Source organism: Mus caroli, unplaced genomic scaffold (genome assembly GCF_978045245.1).
Source record: "Mus caroli unplaced genomic scaffold, Mus_caroli_1 scaffold_11, whole genome shotgun sequence".
Classification (NCBI taxonomy): Eukaryota; Metazoa; Chordata; class Mammalia; order Rodentia; family Muridae; genus Mus; species Mus caroli.
The window spans coordinates 101,491,837-101,514,051 of NW_028227266.1; the positions used below are offsets into that span (position 1 = coordinate 101,491,837).

The following is a 22,215-nucleotide window of genomic DNA, read 5'->3' on the forward strand; positions in this document are numbered from 1 at the left end:
GGCAGATGTGAACTGCTGTGCAGTCCTCCCGCCATCTCCAAAACGCCACAGACCCCTCTTGCAGCCACCATAGGGGCGTGAGAGGATGATCCCTGGAGTCGTCCCTCGGTGCCTGTAGGAATGGAGGGTGAGAACCCGGTGCGGGCAATGGTGGGGCGATCTTGGGACGAGTTGGTTAAGACACTCCCAACAGCTAGGACACAAAGCAGGGTGGCAGGGAATGAATGCCGCACGGCTGCCAGAGCCCAGAGTGGCAAGGGGACAAGGCTGAGGCCAGTCCAGCGGCCAGCCGCAGCGCCGCCTCCCGGGAGGAAGGCGGGGGCTGGGCCGGGGAGCGGAGGGAGGCGGAGAGCGGAGGAGGGCGGCGCGCTGAGAGGTTATTTGTGGTTCGCTTTGATCCCGAGGGGGAACCTGAAACTCTCACATTCCTGGCATAGCAGCCGCCTCCAGCGCGGGCTGACCTAGAGGCTGCGCACTGGGGCGCGAGCAAGCAGATCGTCGGCGCCACCGACTAGTGCGCACCTCTGTGGCTGACTGTACCTAAGCCGAACCGGGTCTGCGTGCGCCGGCAGCCGCCGGCCGCAGCGGTAAGCAAGGTGCCGGGCACTCCGGGTAGTGCGCGAGGCCGGTGGGGACGCTTCCCAGCGGCACCGGGACACCGCGATCAGTCCGACCCTTTCTGGAGATCGGAGCTGGGGTGGACGAGCCTCCCCGGGAGCGGGGAGGGGAGACATGTGCACCCTTTCGAGGGTCGATCCTGGGTGTCTAGCCTAGACTGCTCGCGCTTTTGTGGGGGTGAGGACACGATTCTCCGACCCACTGGGGCTGGAGGAAGGACAGAGGATCAGTGTTTGGGAGTGTGCGTCTCGCGTGCGGGGCAAGTGAAAAGCTGCGGTAGGCATATCTCGCTGAATTACGGGGTTACCGTGGCTGCTTTGTCTGGATTGGGGATACAGGTGGCTTTTACTCTCAGCTAGCTCAAGAATTCCTCTTTGTCTTCCTTGGAAAATCCTCTGCGGAGCCACGAACTGGCTCTCACTTAGAAAGAATGCAGCCTGCTGTCCAGTCCGGTGACGTCAGCGCTGAAGTATTTGGAAAACAAAGAGGGTTAGGGAGAGAGGCGGACCCGCGATGCTTAAAGACCTCTCGCGGTTGCGGGTTTTGCTCGCCCGGGGCGCTCGGGCAGCCACCGGTGCTAGTGGTCTGCCTCGGTAGAGGTGAGTAACGCCGGGACCCTGGACTGGACTGGTTGACTTGGAGACTAGCGTTGGTTCCTTTTGCTGGAGTGAGTTCAGGCCAAGGCCAAAGACCCGTGTTTGCTTAGAAAGGTGGCTGGTTTTCCGGGTGCAGCGCTCCAGAGCAGCCCAGGTACAGCGCCCATGTAAGGAAGTTGATTTTCAGTAACTGCTCATATATAAGTATTTGAAAGATTGTGCATCTAGGGGATTCGATTGGGACGTTCGTGCGATGAAAGGCCTCGGAAATGTTCGGTGCTCCGAGAGCCTGGCTCATAGTTGGCGCGCCTGGAATCTGCCGGGAAGGCTCAGCATTCCTTCTAGCCGCTCCCGGATCCTCCTTAGCGCGAGTCAGCCCAGACAGTGATTAACTTAGGAAATACCGCGTAGAAAAAGCTGCGTGCGAGCAGACTCTTCAAGTCTTACACATTGTAGGGTGCAGTGGGGGTGGGGGGTTAGTTGCTGGCTTGGGTATCGGCAGGGCTCATTACCTTTCTCCAGCTCTGCCAACATATCATTCCCAAACTGAGGTAGGACACAGGGGGCTAGCATATGTATGGCACAGAAAGAGGCCACCCCCCCTTCCTGTGTCTCCCCCCTCGCCTCATTATCCCATCAACTGGCATAGGTAGTTGTTACTAATATCAACAGAGATGCAGAGGGACCATCCCCTGTGTGTCTCTAGCGTACACGTAGGGAGGGGCTTTTCTAAGTAGCAAATGTGTGTGCCAAGAAAGGAGGTTGGTGGTCATGGAAAATGTTTCCCTGGCTCAGTTACTGCAAGCTCCCCTCTGCCTCCTCACCAATTTCCATGGGGCTTCTTGTGCTGCTCACCTTGCAGAGTGGCTGCTAAGGTCATCTGTGACAGGGAGACTCAGATTTATTTTATCAGCAGCCTTTGAGCCCAGGGTCCGGCGAGGGGGTGGACTATCCGTGGCTCACGGGTCTTTATTCTAAAGAGTCAATGGAATTATTTGCTTAGGGCTTCTTTCTGCTGGGCTACATTCTTTCTTTACCGCCTACCAGTAAACTGGGAACCCTATTGCTAAGTGGTTGAATTTGATGAACGCCTGTCCTACAGTTGCCCATGAGATTGGGGTAATGGCTGACTGCCGGGGACTGTGATGTGAGATAGCCTTTTGGTTTTCTGTTGTATATCTGTAAGATCAGCTAAATCTCCATAAATGTTACAATGATAAGTATTTGCCAAGGATTTATAGCATACCAGGCGCTCAGCTTCTTACATTTCAACTCCAAGAGACACAATGTGTGTGTGTGTACATATGTATGTATGTGTGTATATACATATACATATATATTTATATTAATGGCAAACTAAGGATCAGAAGCTCAGTAACTAAACTTAATCAATAGATGGCCATATTAGCACTTGCATCTGGGCCTGTGTAAAACCACCCACCTACCCACCCAGCCTCCTCCTTCATCCAGAGTGTTCCTGCAAGTGCCCCTCCCTCCTTTGTATGTGTTTCCATTGACTGCTATTCTTTCTGTCTCTTAGGTGCTCTGAGACCAGGTGCCTGCTGGCCATTGTCTAGGCAGGTGTGTGCAAGCCAGAGAAGCATGAGGACACTGGAAGACTCCTCAGGGACAGTCCTGCACCGTCTCATCCAAGAGCAGCTGCGCTACGGCAACCTGACAGAGACACGCACTCTGCTGGCTATCCAGCAGCAGGCCCTGCGGGGTGGGGCTGGAGCTGGGGGCACGGGGAGCCCCCAGGCTTCCTTGGAGATCGGAGCACCCGAGGACAGTCAGGTGCTACAGCAAGCCACCAGGCAGGAGCCCCAGGGCCAGGAGCATCAGGGTGGAGAGACCCACCTGGCAGAGAACAGGCTGTACCGGCTGTGCCCACAGCCCAGCAAGGGAGAAGAGCTGCCCACCTATGAGGAAGCCAAAGCCCATTCGCAGTACTACGCAGCGCAGCAGGCAGGGTCCCGGCCGCATGTTGGGGACCGGGATCCTAGAGGAGGGGTGTCCGGAGGCAGCCGGCGACAGGATGAAGCTCTTCGAGAGTTGAGGCACGGCCATGTGCGCTCCTTGAGTGAACGGCTTCTGCAGCTGTCCCTGGAAAGAAACGGTGCTCGGGTCCCCAGCCACATGAGCTCTTCCCACAGCTTCCCTCAGCTGGCCCGCAGCCAGCAGGGCCCCCAACCCCGAGGGCCCCCAGCTGAGGGCCCAGAGCCCCGAGGGCCACCACCTCAGTACCCACACGCTGTAATGGCTCAGGAGACTGCGGCTGTCACTGACCCAAGATACCGTCCCCGGAGCAGCCCACACTTCCAGCATGCCGAAGTCAGGTAACCCCAGATTTCTTTCTAGTTCAGTCTCCCAGGAGGAGGAGAACCCCAAGATCATATATATAGTGGATCTCAACTGTCATGATCCCAATCCCAGGGCACCCCACCAGTTCCTGGGGCTGTCTGATCTAGATCTACCCTCTCCTGTCTTGAGAAGGGAGAGCTGGGGGGCTGGAGGGTCGGGGGATTTAGCTGATCCAGTCATGGTAGCACATGCCTGTAATGTTTAGATGAGGCAGGAGGATCACACCGCCCACCTGGGCAAAGTAGCAAGACTGTCTAAAACAAAAAGAAACTGACATCATTGCTTTAACTCAAAATAGACATAGCATTGTCTATAGCATACAAATAAGGAGGGCTCCCAGGGATGTGAATGGGGTTCAAAGGTGAGCATTTCTTTTTTTCTAAGAAAGAACTAACTAAAGACAATAGGAATCCTTACCAAACTTCTCCCGAGTTAAGTAGGCCAAAGGTGGAGGTTTTTAAGAGAAGGTGGACATTTTTTGTTGTTGGCCTCGTCATTGGGAGGTGTTGCTATTGAGGCTGAAAGAACTAGGTGGCTCGCTGGGCCACTTCTGTATAGTTACTGTCTGCCAGTTAATTACTTACTAGGTTTTCCCTGTGCTTATAGGGCTAGATGAGTGAGTGAGTGAGTGAGCTGCTTTTTGGGGGGACAGGGGGCGGGGCTCAGGATGCTGTTGGACCAGAGTAGTGACTTGGCTTGACTGCTTGTGAAGTGAACTCTTGGGGAGTGTGTGTGTGTGTGTGTGTGTGTGTGTGTGTGTGTGTGTGTGTGTGTGTATTGGAGGGCATGATATGATTGGCTCTTAAGAGATCAATACTAGCCTTAGAGAATGGGTCATTGGAGCTAGGCTGGGAGCCCAGTTAGTCTAAGCAGGAAGCCAGATCATTGCAGGAGTCCATGTTCCTAGAAATGAGGGGCTGCCTTAGTCATCTTTATCGGCCCCTGTGCCTTTTCCAGAGAAACAGGCACCATTGCTGTATCTCCCTTGGGGTGGGGTGAGGTGGGGCTCCAAGGAACCTAACTAGGGGACCCTCTAGGTTCAAAGTCAGTGTCTGGCTCACTTTCACCCTTGCTGAATCCTTATTTGGTCCCTCCATTTCCCACCAATTTGGTTTTCTTCATTCTGGAAGAGAAGAGCCGCCTTGGGCCTGGTAGGGGAGCCAGGGGAGGGGGTTGGGGTGGGGGTGGAGCCTCGTGGGTTTACTCCAACCTCCACTCCCCCAGACCCCCACCTCGCCTCCCTTCTCAGGGCCGCCCGTCAGGAAGAGTTTCTTCTTTTGGACCAGCCCTATTGAACCCTGCCAGGAAAAGATAATATCCAGGCAAGGAAGTGGGCTGTTTGCAGGAGAACAAAAAGATAGGGAGGAGGGTGGTGGGAAATGGAAGAACCAGGAGCAAGTGTGAACGGAAAGGAGTTGTCGCCATTCTTCCCTGGAGCTCGATCATTCTCGAAGAATGTCAGTTGTGTCTGCCTGGCCTGTGGTAGGGAGGAGGGGGGCAACAATTATCTGAGGCAACCCTAAGAGTGACCACACTTGGCAGCGAGGGGGAGTTTAGTCAGTCCAGTGGCAGCCCTCTTCCCTGCACTCCCTGGAGCTGATAGGAGGAAAAAGGATGGGCAGGCCTTAGGGACTGAGTCAGGGGCTCAAAGAACAGGGGAGCGAGCCATAGGCTAGAGGGGTGATTTTGGACACTGGGGATGGCAGAGGGGGCATGAGAGATCCAGAAGTGAAATCCAACTTCCAAGAGGCTTCTAGAACATTCTTAGTACAACTGAGAAGGCAGTTGTGACACTTGGGGGTCACAAGGACCCCAGAAAGGGCCTCTGGCTACCTGGGCCTAACTCTGTTCTCTAAACATTAGAGTGTAAGGATGTGTTACACTCATGGCCAAGGGCCAAGAGAACCCAGTCCTGAACTCTGCTGTGGAGCTAATCCAGGGGTTGCCCCTTAACTGAGGTGATCGCCAACAGAGATGGAGGCTAGACAGTCATGGGTGAACCTGCTGTTACCAGCCATTTGGTCAAGCCTGGCTTCTGTGGCCGGAGACCCTTGTGATTTCGCCGACACAGGTGCCACTTGGCAGCTACAGCACTGGTCTGCTGAAGGCCTAGCAGCTGGAGCTGAAATCTGTTCCCCCTGGCATCTGATTCCCTGCTCTAACCTTAGCTGGGGTCTTGGAAAAGAATTTCGGTAGTTGTGGGTAGCAAGACCCTTGAAACAAAGAGGAGAAAACTCAGGTGAGCTGTTTTAGCTGACATGGCTTACCTGCTAGAATCCACTCGTAAGTGCCCTTCCTGGGGCCTGGGGACTCTGTGTGGCTTCCATCCCAAAAGATCCTTCTATCAATTCAAAAGGTCATGAGTGCGTCTTTAAAGGTAATATTTAAGCTGTATTTGCTTAGGACAGACCCAGGTTGCTTGAACAGAATGAGCATCTGGATACAGCGCCATCCTACCCCACACCCATCCTGCTTTCTGACTCTTGAGTCTTAGGCACATACCTTGTGGCACAGGCCCTCCCTCTGGTGGCTGCCTAACACTGGGGAGGCTCAGTCACTGGCAATAATAGTCAGAGTGTGTGCGTACACACGTGCGTGCAGTGTGTCTCGGGGCTCTGAGCTTCATTCACCTCTTCTTTCCCAGGATCCTGCAGGCCCAGGTACCACCGGTGTTCCTCCAGCAGCAGCAGTACCAGTACCTGCCGCAGCCCCAGGAGCACTCTCCACCCCTCCATCCGGCAGCTCTGGGCCATGGTCCCCCAAGCTCCTTTGGTCCACCTGCAGTGGAAGGACCACCCAGTGCCCAGGCCACCTTGGGCAGTGCCCACCTGGCCCAGATGGAGACTGTACTGAGGGAGAATGCCAGGCTGCAGAGGGACAATGAGCGATTGCAGAGAGAGCTGGAGAGCACTTCAGAGAAGGCTGGCTGCATAGAAAAGGTGGGGACTCCAAGGACACTCAGAGCCGTGGCCGGTGCAGAGGGAGGCAGAGGGGCAGGAAAGCCTATCAGGCTGCCTTTTGCACCATATCTCCTATGCACACCCCCAGACACACACACACACACACACACACACACACACACACACACACACACCCCAAGCTGACTCCAGACAGCTGAGGACCGACCAAGAGGCCTGCCCTGATGCATGAGCAGTTGCTGGCCAGTAGTGGTTAGAAAGGACTCATTCACTAGCTCCCTGCACACTTGTACCCTCGCCCTGCGCAGCCCCTCCTGTGGACACCTCCCACAGAGAGCCCTTTGTGCACCCACACAACAGCCAGTCTGTTCCAGGCCAACACTGGCCAAAGAGAAAGCCCCTCCTCTCAGGGAAAAGAAAAAGCAACGGCATTGGCAAAGCAAGCCTGCTAGGAGCACGTGGAAGACCTGTGGCTTCCAAGTGGGAGGGGCAGCCACATGCTCTGGGCAGAGGCAGCTCAGGCTGGGGTCTGGCACCCCCACTTCCTCGGTGAAGCCTGGCCAATTGTGTACTAAGGTTCAACTTTAGCAATAGCCTCAGGCTTTCCACTTGCTGTCTATCTACAGTGTTCTGGATAGGCTGAGCCACCTAGGCTCTCTCATCCCTGGTCCTTTGTAAACACTAGGCATGGGGCAGGCTGGAGGTAGCCCCCTTGTAACAGAGCATCTAGCCCAGCGTCTAGGCAGCAGTCCTGTGGCGATCTCAGTAAAGTCACTAGCCTCCCTCCCTAGGACCCTTCCTGAAGTTGAATTAATTGTCTGTCTCTTACAGCTGGAAAACGAAATCCAGCGGCTCTCTGAGGCCCACGAGAGCCTGATGAGGACCTCTTCCAAGCGTGAGGCCCTGGAGAAGACCATGAGGAACAAGATGGATGGTGAGATGAGACGGTTGCAGGACTTCAACCGAGACCTTAGAGGTAAGGACCAGGCACGAGGGTTGGGGCGTTGGGAGGACACCATCTGTCAGACTTTAGGGGCTCTGTTTTCGGGGGGGGGAATTCAGAATCTGTTCTGTGCTATAGAGGCCTACATTAGCCCCCATCATTGGGCCCTGAGCTGAGCTGGGACTTCTTATAATTCCCCAGTTTAGAGGGTGCAAGCCTACAGTTAGCACCCGAGGGTAAAGCCCAGGCTGACAGCATCCCTCTATATTAAAACATCTTTTCTCCTTATTTGAAACAGAGAGATTGGAATCGGCAAACCGCCACCTGGCAAGCAAGACCCAGGAAGCCCAGGCGGGCAGTCAGGACATGGTGGCGAAGCTGCTTGCCCAGAGTGAGTAGGGGACCAGCTGAGAAACCTGGGTGGGTGTAAAGGCAATGAGGCACAATGACGTGACCCCACTACCCTCCACCCCACTACCCCCCACCCCACTCCCTTCCCCTTCAGGTTTAACCCACCCACCCCCATCCTCACCCCCCTTGCAGAGTGGTACAGATTCACTGAATGGCTGCTCTGGGAAGGGGTGGTTTCCAAAGATGAATAGGGACTAGGGAGCCTTAACTGGCTGAGCCACACACTATGGAATCTCAGACCCTCCTCCTGTAGGGAAGCCATGACAGCCCTGGCAATAGGGAAATGGAGGACAATGAGGGTTCTTCGGAGTTTTCCTAGGAATGACAGACACCAGAAAGGCTGGGGCCACAGGAGGCTGCAGGGGATGGTCCAACTGGTGAAGCTTCCTGGGATAGCCACAGATGGGTTTAGTCAACAGCTACGGTCTGAAGGAGGCATTCAGAAAGTTTCTCTTTAAAACAGGGAGGTCCAGGCATCCTGGAAGCTTTATAGACTAATCAATTTGTTCCTTCATTAGTGGAGCCAGGCTAAGCACCTGGCCAGCGCTGGGCTGAATGTGAGAATCCATCCAGAGGATGACAGGGAGGTGAGATGAGCTTTAAGGCAGGAGCAGGTACCCACAAGTTCAAGGGGAAAAGTGTTCCTGAGCGATGTTCCTGGTGATTAGGAAGCCCCTGGTGACCCTGGGGAATCTGGGAACAGCAGAAGTATGGAGGCAGCGGAGGAGGTCTCAGACACTGAGGGGAAATAGCAGACTTGTAGGTTAGAGGTATTCAGGAGGAATATATATGAGGGTACTTTTGTTAGGGGTGTCTAAAGAGGGAAAGACTCTAGAGAGAGGGGGTTTCTGGATGCCAGCTGCCCCACCCCCTTCCTTCGGGGACTTGCTAATAAATAAGCCTTTGGCAGGGAATGGGCTCAGATTGGGTAAGACCTGTGCTATCCGCTACTACCTTTCAAAATGAGGTGGTTAAAGGTCTCTGGAACGGAGGTGAAGGGGAAAGAGGTGTGTCGCCTAGGGTTTGCCCTTGGGAGTCTGTAGAAGCACCTACTGCAATGGGAAGAGAGATTAGGGGTGCTTTGGTGGGAGGGGTGGGTTTTGGAGCCCGGCTCTGACAGAGAAAGGAAGTCTTAGGGAGGGTTTCTGGAAGCCTGCAGAGGGGGAGGGGGGCAGAAGCAGCCGGGAGGCGTTTCCTCTCCCCGGGGAGCGAGCTAGCGCCAGGCTGTTCTTGGCTTCTTGCTGGAGCCATTAATCTCGCAGCCGCGGGTGACCTGGATGCCTGGCATTCCAGAGCCGCTGGGCTGTTCCGCTCCCAGCCCGTCCCCCCTCCGTTCCCTCCCCTGTGAGCCTGACAGTGGCGCCCTTCGGCCCCGGCGGCGCCCAGCCTGGCTTTGGGAGGAGAGAGTATGAATACAAAGGGAGGCTAGGACCTGAATGTTGAGAGCTTGCTAAGATAGGCTCAGCCTCCCACCCTCAACCAAGGTATCTTAGAGATTGTACAAGGCATCTGGAAACAAAAAACACTGGATCCACAGTTGGAGGAACTAAGAAAACCCCCTAGCATTAGAAGGTTGTTTTTCTATATAATTGCCATTTCTAAAGGGCTGAGGTTGACACTTTTTTTCTGGAGGGTACAGAATCCTCCCCCCCCCCCATAACTGGCTTTCCCCAACAAGTCAAAACAGCAGCCCCCAGCTCTGTCTGTATTGTCTGATTTGGGCCTTCAGGAGCTGACTCTGAGGCCTGACTTTTGGACAGGTGTTGCCTTGGCCTGGCACAGGCTACAGAAGTATCTACCCCCTAGTACTGCTAGGTCTGGAGTGAGGCCTGGACATTATTCAGACACGGGCTGTAGGGCTAGTGGGTGAGAGAGGATGCTGTTTCCGGGTCTGAACCTGGCTTCTTCCCTCCACTCCACTCACCAAAGGCAAGCCAGCAGAGTATGACCAAGGCATGTTAAAGCATCATGGAAGAGCCCCGTCTTTTCCCTCCACACCAAAGAGTGAGGCCAGCTAGGCCGATTGCAGCCTTCAGAAGGGCAAAGGAGGTAGCCTAGATTGCTCCTCAGTGCCCCTTAATGCTGTTCAACGAGTTGGTGAAGGGAGGCCTCTGCATACTAGGGCCGTGTCCTAGTCACACAGAGCCCAAAGAAAGTTACATTTCTTCTGTCTTTCCAGCCACATTTTGAGAGCTCAGTAGCTGAGTGTAACCTTGGTAGTTACTGTTTTAGATAATGTAGAGCAATCCACTGTAGCAGAAAAATCTCACCGATATAGTTTTGTTCAAAACCCTGTTCCCTACGAACTCTCTAGAGAAATAAGCAGCCATTCTTGGTTGACTAGCCCAAGACTCCCAAAGGGCAAGCATCCAGGTTCTTTCTTGCCTCGGCCAGGCTAGATGGAGAGGCTCCTCTAATGTGCAAAGTGGTCGGGGATTGCTGGAATCTTAGACACAAGCCTTTGGACCAGCATTCTTTTCAGTGTGATGCATGGTTTGAATTCTCTTAGGATGTTGCATGTGGGCTCCCAGACCATGCAACGAAAGGTTCGGTGAACAGGAGAGGCTACCGTCCGCAGGCTGTACTTAAGAGTCCATTTCACAGCCTGGTCTACAAAGTGAGTTCCAGGACAGCCAGGGCTATACAGAGAAACCCTGTCTCGAAAAACCAAAAAAAAAAAAAAAAAAAAGAGTCCATTTCAGCAAGCCTGTAGAGAGAAGGACTGTGAGCAAAGCCTTATAGCCGGAGCCTCCCAGTCAGCCATTTGGTTCCTATGTTTCTTCCTCTATAAATCAGGAGCCTCAAATTCCTCCTGGGGGATCAAGTGTGGTAAGGTCAAAAGTGCCCGTCCTGCTTGCACAACGAATGACCTTGTCACAGTACCCTAATCTATAACAGGTTGGCACAGTGTCTGCCTGAGCAGTCTAGTTATCATGAAGCTTAAGGAAAATATGTTTTGGTAATGGTCATGTCTGGCACAGTTTGAGCAGCTGAAAGGCCACTTTGGTTTATTGGTTTGTTCCAGCAAGGGTCACGGGGGTCAGGCTCTGCCATTTATTCTTACCTTAGTCTCCATCTCGACGAAGTGCTATATGTAATTCGCAGACGTGTCGAGGGGGAGAAGCAGTTGTCACAAGTAGGCAAAGGTGGCCACCATCACTGACCCTTTCCTCTTTAATGTCTCCCCGGACAGGCTATGAGCAGCAACAGGAACAGGAGAAGCTGGAGCGGGAGATGGCACTGCTGCGTGGTGCCATCGAGGACCAGCGGCGACGTGCTGAACTGCTGGAGCAGGCTCTGGGCAATGCACAAAGCCGCGCCGCCCGGGCTGAAGAGGAGCTACGCAAAAAGCAGGCCTATGTGGAGAAGGTGGAGCGGCTGCAGCAGGCACTGGGGCAGTTGCAGGCTGCCTGTGAAAAGCGAGAGCAGTTGGAGCTGCGTCTGCGCACGCGCCTGGAGCAGGAACTCAAAGCCTTGCGTGCACAGCAGGTAAGCCCAGAAGACCTCCTGATCTCTAGTCTTTGTCCCCTTGGAAAGATGATTGATCCATGTTTCCCTTGGCTGCTTGGTCCCTCTCAGGTGCTTTGTATAGCAAAGGCTCTGCCTCGAGCCCTACTGTGGCTAATAACAGAAATTTGGTACCTTAGTACTAGTCAGTAATAATGTTCGTGCAGAAGGCTGGACCACTCTAGTCCATCTTCCCAAAAATAGGAAGGAAGATGTCTGAGTCTGTGCTTGGACATAAACATCTCTTGTGTTACCAACCAAATAGAGTTCTGTCTCTACACCTAACTTTATACCCTGTCATAGAAGAAATATGGGGACCAACACTTTGTCCCAATGTGATTGCCACTCACACCCAACTCCCACTTCAGAGAATTGCTTTTTAGTCATATGTGTCCCTAGTCTCCTGACCACCAGAATTAAGGAGAGGATGTGAGGAGTTTTGCTATCCCCTATATCTCTGGGTGGAAGTAGGAAGGGCTGTCTGTATGTGCTGTCCATGACTGAACAGAGGGATGCATGTGGGAGAGACTTCGTGTGCCTGAGGAACAAAGTCCCCCTCGTGCCAGCCTTTACCCTTGACCATGCTATTCCTTGCTCTACAGAGGCAGACAGGCACCCTCGCAGGTGGTGGCGGCAGCCATGGTGGGTCCGCCGAGCTCAGTGCCCTGCGGCTGTCAGAACAGCTGCGGGAGAAGGAGGAACAGATCCTGGCTCTAGAGGCGGACATGACCAAGTGGGAACAGAAGTATTTGGAAGAACGGGCTATGAGGCAGTTCGCCATGGACGCGGCTGCCACTGCGGCTGCCCAGCGCGATACCACTCTCATCCGGCACTCCCCCCAGCCCTCCCCCAGCAGCAGTTTCAACGAGGGCCTGCTGCCAGGGAACCACAGGCACCAGGAGATGGAGAGCAGGTACTACAGGCTCAGGGGTGGAACAGTGCTACCCAGTCTCTTCCCAGTGTCCTTTGTCCCTGGTAAATAGGCCCCACCCATAGCAGCTCTGTATGTTTGACATTCCAGAAATTATAGACAATTGTTTCCCTGAGTGAATCCCTGGTATTCGCAGGCTGGAGGTGGGTGGGTACCTCCTAAGCTCTGGCCACTTCTCCTCTGTAAGAGATCTTCATCTGAGTCTTGCAATGAGGTGGGCTTCCAAGGCCAAGAGGTCCTGCTTGCCCCAGGGAGAGATGTCTGGGTTTCTTTGCAACTTCTGTGAGGTGGGTGGGCTGGAGGAGCTGAGCCTATGGGTCTGACAGGGTGATCTCCTCCCTGACAGGTTGAAGGTGCTCCATGCTCAGATCCTAGAGAAGGATGCGGTGATCAAGGTCCTTCAGCAGCGCTCCAGGAAAGACCCTGGCAAGGCCACCCAGGGCACCCTACGGCCTGCCAAGTCGGTGCCGTCCATCTTCGCAGCTGCAGTGGGAACTCAGGGCTGGCAAGGGCTCGCATCCAGCGAGAGGCAAACTGATGCACGGCCGATGGGAGGTATGAGGAGGCTTGGAGTGGGACGGAAAGGGGTAGGAATTTTGGAATGCGTATTACCAGACTCTCAGAATACATGCCCTCTGAGACCAGAGCTTCCTGACCCCTCTTCTAGGGGATCGGGTTTAGCCTTTGGCTCCCGTGATTGCAACCTACATGGGTCCTGCTAGTAGAGTGGATGGATGCTGGATACGGATAGATCTAGGCAAGGGTCTACTGTTCCTGAGCGAATACTAAGAAATCCTAGATTCTAGCTACAAAGAAGGGCCACAGAACATTGATGCCTATCCTGACCCCACTTATTCCCATTTTAAAAGAGGAGTCTTTTCATTCTATTAGACATCTTGCAAATTAAGAACTACCCAGTCCACCAAGTTTGCTTGGGGTGTCCTCCATTGGGACCGTGTCTCCTACATCAAGCTGTACCCATCAGTGTCCATTCTTTCTTACAGACCGGGTCCCAGCAGAGGAGCCTCCGGCCACAGCTCCTCTCCCTGCCCACACCAAACATGGCAGCAGAGACGGGAGCACCCAGACGGATGGCCCTGCAGACAGCACCTCTGCCTGCTTGGCCTCAGAACCCGATGGCCTCCTGGGGTGCAACAGTAGCCAGAGGACACCCTCTCTGGGTAAGCACCCCACTTGGTTAGATGAGGGTTGGGAACATGGTAGAGGTGCGAACTGGAACGCATGGGCCTGTTTTCCCCAAGTTTCCTCAAACTCATCCGCTATGGTGGGGAAAGCCCCACCATAGGGAACTGAGGGTTGTTGGAAGTTGTCTCCATGGGAGGCAGGGCCATCGAGCCATTTCAGAAAGAAGGCAACGCAACAGAAAGCACTATAACTCCTCCAGAGTTGCCCTCACATCCTCCTGTCAGTCCAAACACCTAAGATGAAGGAGCTTGACAAGTGAACTCAATGGTGATCTTGGGTTGGGAAGCTATTTGGAAGAGCCCAGAAAGGAGAAACTTTAAGAGGAAGCCTTTTCTCTTTCTACTCTTGTTTCACATTTGCCCTTGCATAGCTGCCTGTGTGTGCCCCATGATCTCAGAAAAACCACAGGCATGACAGGAACGCTGCAGCCTGCTTCCAACCCTGGGGGCACCCTTCCACTGATCACTCGAGCTAGTTCAGAGTCTAAACACAGGCATGTGCTTCCTCAGCTGAGGGGAGGGGGGCACAGCCTTGTGCTTAGTTGATCAAGGGAAGAGGAACCTAAGGGCTAAGGCAGCTTAGGGGAGGGAGTCTTGTTTTAAAAAGATCCTGTGTTGGGAGCTGAGGAGACCAAGTGGATAGTACTGACAGCATCGACTTGTCTTCTTGTTTTTTCTCCAGACTCTATAGCTGCAACCAGAGTCCAGGATCTGTCAGACATGGTAGAAATACTGATCTAAAGGAAGGAGGCAGTGCCTTGGGGACCCCGAAGCCTGGCTCCCTCCTGGCATTCCGGCAGTTGTCTTCAAATGCTGTGCCTCACATCCTCCAACCAGTGATGCGTTGGTGCATGGGGCTCAGAGAGGAGCACCCCAGGGGAGCTAGCTAGAAAAGCCTGCACCCCTCCGAAGACTGCTTTTTGGCCTATATTTCTCCTATGACAATGAGGAAGGAAAAGCCAGACATCGCCTGCAGCCCAAGGCCTGTTGCTGGAGCAGAAAGGAGCTGAGCCCCCTGCCTGAAGGAAACAGAGAGCGGATTCTGACTCCCAAGAATGGCTGGGCACCAGCCGAGTGGTCTGCAGGGATCATTAGGCCAGCTATGGTGTTCCGTGGCTAAGCATGGCCCCAGCCAACACTATCTGCTCTTCAGTCCCTGACTGCCTTCCTCAGATCACTAAGACTTGAATCCTTGGGAGGGGGGACGATGGGAGTGTGAGTCTTTTGGGAGCCACCAGCATGTCCCCTTGGAGTAGGTTAGAGGCCACTTGAGAGGCCCCGCAGAGCAGTGTGTTTTGTATATAATTCTTTTTCCTTGGGAACAGAAGACTAAGCATGCTGGTTCAGATTCTCCTCCAGGGCTGTGCTGCCTGCCCCTGCTGCCACAGTTCTTGAAACATGTGACAGGTCTACCAGATGTTCCTCTGCCTGCAGTTCCTGGCTGTGGATTTTGATATTGGTTGCCTTTCCTCTGTTTTTTTTTTAAATCCCCGTGTTTCATGCCCATGGGATTCTTATCACCAGCCTTTGTGAATGGCTCCACAGCTCCTATCCCTGGGACATCCTGTCAGTTTGGTTATAAACTGAGCCAGATGCGACGAGCCACCACAAGCGGACATCTGTCATGCCCAGCACCAGGTTCTCTTTGAAGAAACTGGAGATGTTGTTCTCATAAATGTGTTCGTTCCCACCAGCAGGGACTGGGAGAGGGAGCTATGTTGTTAAAACGAATCAGTGAACTTAAAGAAAAGTCCTCATTATGGTGCCCCCACCACAGAATGGCACCCTTCGAGGCTGGCTCCTCAAGTTTCGGTGCCCCAGCCCTGAAGCAGGGCCAGCTACTTGGAATTAAGGTGAACTACCCCCACGTGGCAGACCACCAGCAGCAGTGACTTTGACTTCTGGTCTTAAAGCAACCCCCATTCAGCTCAAAAAGCGATTGGTGGATTTCAGATCTTTTGTGTTTTTCTCCTCTGGTTGTTTTGTTTTTCTTTCACTGTCTGTTGTTTGTTCCATTCCCATAGTTCTCTCTGCATTTCCTTTTTAAACATTTGCATTTGCTGGGCAATTGCGTATTTTTTTAATTCCCTTTCCCCTATGTAAAGCTGAGAAATACATCTGGTTCATGTACGTTGTTTACAAAGATAAAAGTTTAAAAAAAAAAAAAGGAGGGTGAAAAGAAGGCAAAAAAATATTGTGAAAGGAAAAAAAAACAACTTAATATATTTTGGATTAATATTTGGTATTTCTTTTAAAGTATTTTTTTTTGTGCTGTGAACGTTTTCTGCCAAAGACCGTGACGTTTGTCTGTGTGTTTAAGTTATCATGAATATTTAAAGTGTAAACATGGCTGTTTTGTTACGCCACTCTGTACCAGGATTGCTGCTGCATTCCGCCAGGTATGACAGTATTTTAATAAAAAAAAGCTTATAAGGAGATGTCTGTCTGTCTGTCTGTCTATTGGTTGAGACACAGCCTAGGTTTGAGCCTAAGTTGCCCTCAAACCAGAAATTCTCCCACCTCGGCCTCCTTTCCTGTGGTGGATTTACAGGTGTGTGCCACCACTCCCAGCTACCAGACTGGTCGTCTGCAAGGATGAAGAAAGAAAGAGTGTGAAGGTTTTGAGGGGTCACCCAGGTCTACTCTCTCCAAAGACACGTGACACGTCCAACTAGAGATTGTGAAGTGGTAGTTAGGACAGTTTAAATGACATGGCTGCCCCTGCTACCACACTCAGCCTTCGGTGACACAGAGATCATCTGAGGGTAACCAGTTTTGATCTTGGTTGCTGTATAGTAGGCATAAGTCTGACACATTACCCCCTCTACCCTCTCAGTGCACACAGCCCTGTTAAAGGATCCACGTACCATGTGGACCCTCCCACTGGGTCCGTGCACAGTCTAGGTAGGAGAGTGTGATAAGGTCTTGGGCACCTGTCTTTAGCCTTCTGTTGTTATACCATCACCACCCTTCCCAAAGTTCACGAAGTATATTTCTCCAACTCAGAAAGAAAAAGGAAAAACTACCCATTAATCTTGGCACTGAATCCAGTCAGATTGCAAGTGGGCGGGCGTTAAGGATGACCAGGAGACAGCAGACCACCAGTTGGGCCGTGAAGCCCATGACAGCAAAGTTAACCTGTGACCAACCATGGGTGAAGTCTTCAGGGCAAATACGGGAACTCACCAGCCACGTTGAGGAATGACCAAGCTGGAGTTCCAAAAGAGGGTGTCTTTTGGCCAACCTGCTTGTCATAGAAATGGAATTCAACTTGCAGGACACAAAAAACAAAGACTTCACCAGCAATCCTGCAAGTGACTATGGACTTTACTGTCTGCCTTCTGTGTGACTTAGTCTATAGACAGTCACCTTTTATATTTCCTGTAGACCCAAAGAAGGAAGAAATGAATCCCGACGTGCCCAGAAAATCTCCATGTACGTGTGTGTACGTCTGCACATGTGTTCCCCAGAGGAAATGTAGGGGCAGCAATATTTTCTGTTTTCTACTCCTCCGTGACCCCATGGGCTCCCTTGTAAGTTTTCTCGGGGAAGAAACTAAACAGGTTATTCAGCACTCCGCAATCCTCCCTTACTGAGCCAGGAAACAGAAACTGCAGCTGGTGGTGAGTTGGAGAGGCCCTGAGAAGAAAGGTATTTGCCTCAGGTGTCTGGACACCTGCAAAGGGGTGGGGCCTGGGCTAGAACCTGGGTGGCTCTGCTAGGCCCTTTGGAAACCAAGTTGGTCAGAGGGGACAACCTAATCTGAGCCCCAACCTTCCTGTCTTGTCCCCCTGTCTAGGATGACTAAATAAGGCTAGCGGTGGGGCTCTGGGGCTGGGGGTGGGTGTGGGGGTGATGAAGCAAACCGATCCAGGAGCTGTATATGAGCTACTAGCCTGGCTTCTCTCTTCTCTCTCACCTTCTGGTTAATTATTAACTCTCTCTTGGCATGAGCATGTGCCAGGCTCAAAGAGCTTGCTAACAATGTGCCAGAACAGTGACTGTAAACAGATAGAAACCCACAGAAAACCAAAAGTCTCTCCATGGGTCCCCAGGAACCCCAGCTGGACAGGAAACTTGTTTTCAGGGCTGCCACCTTGTCCCTTAGCCCAAGTGAGGATCTAACAGACACCCAGTGTCTTCACAGACCTTACTGGGTGAGCAAGTCTGCTGGAGGAAGTCCAGAGACCTCACAGCAGCAATGCCTTTTTGGACCAACTATATCTGGGTCTACCCCCATTCAGAGTACCACAGCAACTAAGTGTTCAGCATCCATTGGAAATGGGAAGACTTCATGCACCATGAAATCCCCCTTTTGAAGTGCATACTTCCTTCACATCTTATATCACAGAATTTACCTTAAGCCAGAGTGGTCAAGCATGGCTCAGCTGATCTGCTTTCCACATGGCCTGTTAGTCCCCAGAATGACTTCTTGAACTTTCTATAGCTGACAGGATTCCTCCCTACATCCTGGAGCCAGCAAATCTGGAGCCCACTTCCACCAGACTGCAAAGGTCACTGTCTGCTCTAAGTTGGAGCCCTCTACCATTAGAGCCTTCCATCATGAATCCTAAGCCTACTATGGGGCATAAGTTCTTCCCAAAGGAGCCAGTGAGTATTGGCTCTACAGAGAGTTGCCTTAAAAAAAAAAAACAAAAAACAAACAAACAAACAAACAAAAAACCCTGAATCTTATTTAATTGAATTTCTAAGAAAAATGATGCCAAAGGTTGAGTCTGATTTTTGTTAAGGGACGTGTTAAGTCTTCATTATTGACTTCACATTAACTCTACTTAGGGGCACCAGGCATTGTGCCTGCCCAAAGAGATGATGTTTTAGGAAACGCCCGTGGTTGGGGCCTACCTTTGTGTCTTCTAGTTGGGGCTTGGAACTGGAGATGGAGTAAGTTGAGGTCTATGGCACTAGCAGTGTAGAAGCCTGGACAGATTGGCCAACCTAGCAAGACCTGAATCTACTTCTGACCTATGTCTTGGAACTCCTTTGTGCCACAAAGCAAACCTCCAGTCTCCAGCAGCAGGAGGGAGCCCATGTGTTCAGTAGCTACTACATTGTTGAGGGGACATGATACTCCCCTACTCCAGCAGTCTACCAGCTTTGGATTTAGAGTAAGGCCTGTGTCATAATCTGTCCTCAGATAGGTGTCTTTTGCAAGCCCAAATGCTCCAACCTAAGGACACATTCCAGGTATATTAGGCAACCTTGTGATCATTTCCCTGTCTGGACTGACCCTTCCTGAGTCGTTCTGGCCCATGACAATGACATTTCTAGCTGAGGGAGGGAGGCCCCTGTCCAGACCCTCCTCTGTAACTTCTGCTTATTTAACACAGTGTACTGTGGCAATCCTCTCAACAGATTGCATCAGCAGCAGGCATGCAAGCTTCTCGGTGGTACAGCAGCAGCTGTACAAGCCACTGCCAAAGCTGGCCCTGAGAACTATGGAGACCTTTATGTGTGTGTATGTGTGTGTACAGGTACACATGCCCTTGTGAAGAGGCCAGAGGAGGATATTGTGTCTCCTGCTTTATCAATGTTTCATTCCCTTGAGACAGGGTATCTCACGGAACCTGGTGCTAAGCTGTCAGGGAGCTGTTGGAGGAAACTGTCGGCAAGCTCTATCAATCCTCCTGTCTCTGTACCCCACAGGACTGAGGCTACAGGCTGGCTATGGTCACGCCCATGGAGTCTAGGAATCCAAACTCAAAATCTCACATCTGCACAGCACAAGAGCCTTCCTTCCTAAGGTGTGGGCTCTGCTTTTGTGTGGCTGTCTTTGCTTCCCTCCATCCTATGTTTCTAAAGCAGCTGTGGTGTCTCTGCCTTTTACCATTCACTGACTCATTCATTCATTCATTCATTCATTCATTCATTCAATAACAGATGTTTACTGAGGCAGACCAGTCAATGTAAAGAGAATTCTGTTTCTGAACACGTTTATGTCCCAACTGTCTATATGATGGTTGTATGCTCTTCCTAAGCCAAGCCCAGAGATGCTCAGAGGTGTTGTCTGAATGAGTAGTCTAGACAGGAACTGTCGTCACACATCTGTTTCTCTGGCTCCAGTTTTGATCAGGCATCAGACCCCTCCACACCTCCAGCATCGAAATAACACTTGGTGGGTTCAGCTCCAAGCATCTCACGTGTCATTTCTGTGTCTAGGATGCTTTCCCCATGGATAGCATCTCCCACTAGCAGCATCTATTGTTTTCTTCCTCCCTTCTTTTATGGTCCCACCGAAGCGGAAGACAGAAAAGAGCTGCATTCCCGGGCTGAGGGACCTCTTGTCAGGGGGGACATTCTTTAGGGCTCTGCTTGGTTGAGAAGGAGCCTCAGGTGAGATGACACAACAGTGCAGAGGCATGCTCCCTGTTTGCACAGTCATGTGTGGCCCTAAGCAAGATTCAGACTGTAGTCCCTGGGGATATTTTGACCAGAAGTCCCAAGCCCCTCCCCATTCACCAGACCCCCCCTGTCATTCCCTTGAGGTGAGAGGATGACAGGGACTTTGTGGGTGGAGTCCTCCAGGTTAGAGGAGGAGAAGCTGAGCCCCAGGGCCTGGGCTGAGCCATAAGGAGTGCAAGAACAGGCAGCTGTGGGTGTGTGAGCCCAGAACTGGCCACACAGGATGGCTGGCCCCTGAGTCAAGCCCAGGCACTGACAGCCATGTGAGCCTATGCCAGCACAGCCGTGGGAACAGCAGGTCCCTCCACCCCTAAGGAAGCTGCTCTTGCCTGGAGCCATTCCTGCCTGGCTCTGCCAGCCCTGGGATCCCTTTAGATGCATGCTAGAAGTGGGGTGGGTACAAAGGCTCTTTCTCAGGTTTATCTTCTGGTACTAAGGCCCCAAATTCAGATTAAGATAAAGGCATCAGGCACACGGGCTCCCGAGATCATCCTGTAGTCTTCAGGTGACAAGCTCCTTGCCCTGCCTCCCTGGAGACAGAACCTCTGAAATCAAGGGTCAGGGAGGAGGATGGGTTGCTTCTGGGGCTAGCCTCGAATTAGCTCTTTTGTCAAGGGAGTAACCTTGACCTTTTGACCTTCTCACCTCCACCTCTGAAATGCTGGAACTACAGGCATATACCATGACACTCCTTTGGGGACATTCAGGGTTGAACCCCAGACTTTGTGCACATACATATTCTTCTTAAAGCAAATCTGATGGGTGTGTGTTGTATATATGGGTACCACATTTGTTCATTGCCCATGGAGGGCATATTAAGAGGTCAGTTCGTAGAAATGGAGACAGCCATGAGTTTCCATGTGGTTGCCTGCAACCAAAACAGTATCCTCTGCAAGAGAAGCCATGCTCTGTATGACAGACATCTCTCTGGCCCTCACACGCATGTTCTTATGAACTTGCATCTACATCTACAACAGACATACACACGAGTCCCGAAACTACAGACTCATCTGTGCTCTGAGCAAAGGCCAGCCTCTTCGGTGAGTGTCAAGAGTGCGGATGAGATGAAGTCCATGTGTCTGTCCAAGTCGCATCCCCAGCACAGCTCTGAAGGAGCAGGCAGCAAGTGAGCCTATCCCCTCCCTCTCTACCAGCTACAGAGAGCACAACGCCAGGCAGGGTCAGGTTAGACAGGAATAACCTCAGAACTCCTGGGTCCTGACTCAACAGCAGAAGCAGACAACCATACGCATTCTTGACAAGTAGGTCACCCTGACCAGCCCGCATGCTGGGACCTAAGGTCTACTGGAAAAGATTTGGGGAAAACCCAGGTGTTGCAGACAGCCCAGAGTTTGCTTGGTTGGTGTCTTGTGCCCTGGGCCTGGGAAACATGTTTCACAACACCACTGGGTATTGTCACTGGGCCCAGAAAGCAGCTGAGGAGGGGCTGCAGTATGGAGGAGCAAGAAAACCCAACCTAGCTGTGTACTTCCTGAGCCCATCTGCCTGTTAGGTGCTGTGCTGGGTGTTCTGCTGGGACACAGCCCTGCAACTTGACTTTTCTTGCTTCCATTTGACAGTTGTGGGGTCTGAGGCTACATGATAGCAATAAATCCCTCTAGGCCGGGACTTCTTAAACTTTTCACACACATACACAATAAATAAATGGAATTTTTAAAAGTTAATAATAGGGAGACAGGTTCCCTGAGTCCCTCTAATAAATTGGATGACTAATCTGAATTCTGGAGCCTGACTGGAGGGGCCGGTGGGAAAATATATGAAGATCCCTTAGCATGATATTTGGGATAGAGCAAATGTCCTTGGAGACATTGTCATTATTACTATTTTCCTTTTTTTTTTTCCTATCATTATTCTAGAAGAAAGTCTAGTAGACTCTCTTGCAGCTACATTCTATTACTAACTTTCCAATCTAAACTTGGTATGGTGGCACATGTCTATGATCTCAACACCAGAAGGTAAGTAAAGGTAGGAAGGTAAATTCAAGGTCATTTTCAGCTACGTAGCAAGTTTGATGCCAGCCTGGGTGACATGAGACCGCCCACGGAGCAGCTGGAAGGGCTCCCCTTTACCTTCCACCAGACGTACATACGGGACTATTTTAGACAAGTGGGTAAAAAGCTCTCCACCATCTCCCTTAGGGACAAGGAAAGCCACTCTGCCTCTCCACCCTTTGTCCCCAGCATTTCAAGCTGCCCTTTGACTCTCATAGTAACATTGCAGTTACAACACAAAGGCAGTGAGTGACACAGAAGAACACCAGAGACAGCCAGGGCCATAGCCCTGC

At 52.0% G+C, this 22,215-nt stretch overlaps 1 protein-coding gene across 3 annotated transcripts; it reads left to right on the forward strand.

The window, feature by feature from the left end:
• Positions 1-411: 411 nt before the first annotated feature.
• Amotl2 (angiomotin like 2) lies at positions 412-15,926 on the forward strand. 3 transcript variants are annotated; one of them, XM_021172617.3, is made up of 10 exons: positions 412-587; positions 2,755-3,550; positions 6,220-6,514; positions 7,325-7,469; positions 7,735-7,827; positions 11,041-11,336; positions 11,957-12,267; positions 12,632-12,840; positions 13,290-13,466; positions 14,173-15,926. In XM_021172617.3, exons 2-10 carry the CDS (start codon positions 2,817-2,819, stop codon positions 14,229-14,231), a joined length of 2,319 nt encoding a protein of 772 aa, XP_021028276.1. In that variant the 5' UTR covers positions 412-587; positions 2,755-2,816; the 3' UTR covers positions 14,232-15,926. The 3 variants fall into 3 exon arrangements, with proteins under 3 accessions (XP_021028276.1, XP_029337523.1, XP_085684077.1); XM_029481663.1 differs by lacking the exon at positions 412-587 and adding an exon at positions 624-1,217; XM_085827951.1 differs by lacking the exon at positions 412-587 and adding an exon at positions 624-1,217 and having other exon boundaries at positions 12,632-12,839; positions 13,295-13,466.
• The last annotated feature ends 6,289 nt before the right edge of the window (positions 15,927-22,215 follow it).

Coding starts and splice junctions, on each gene's coding strand:
- Amotl2 (XM_029481663.1), top strand. CDS start 1,049: ATGCAGCCTGCTGTCCAGTCCGGTGACGTCAGCGCTGAAGTATTTGGA. Junction 6,515..7,324: donor AGGCTGGCTGCATAGAAAAG/GTGGGGACTCCA, acceptor TGTCTCTTACAG/CTGGAAAACGAAATCCAGCG. Junction 12,268..12,631: donor CACCAGGAGATGGAGAGCAG/GTACTACAGGCT, acceptor CCTCCCTGACAG/GTTGAAGGTGCTCCATGCTC.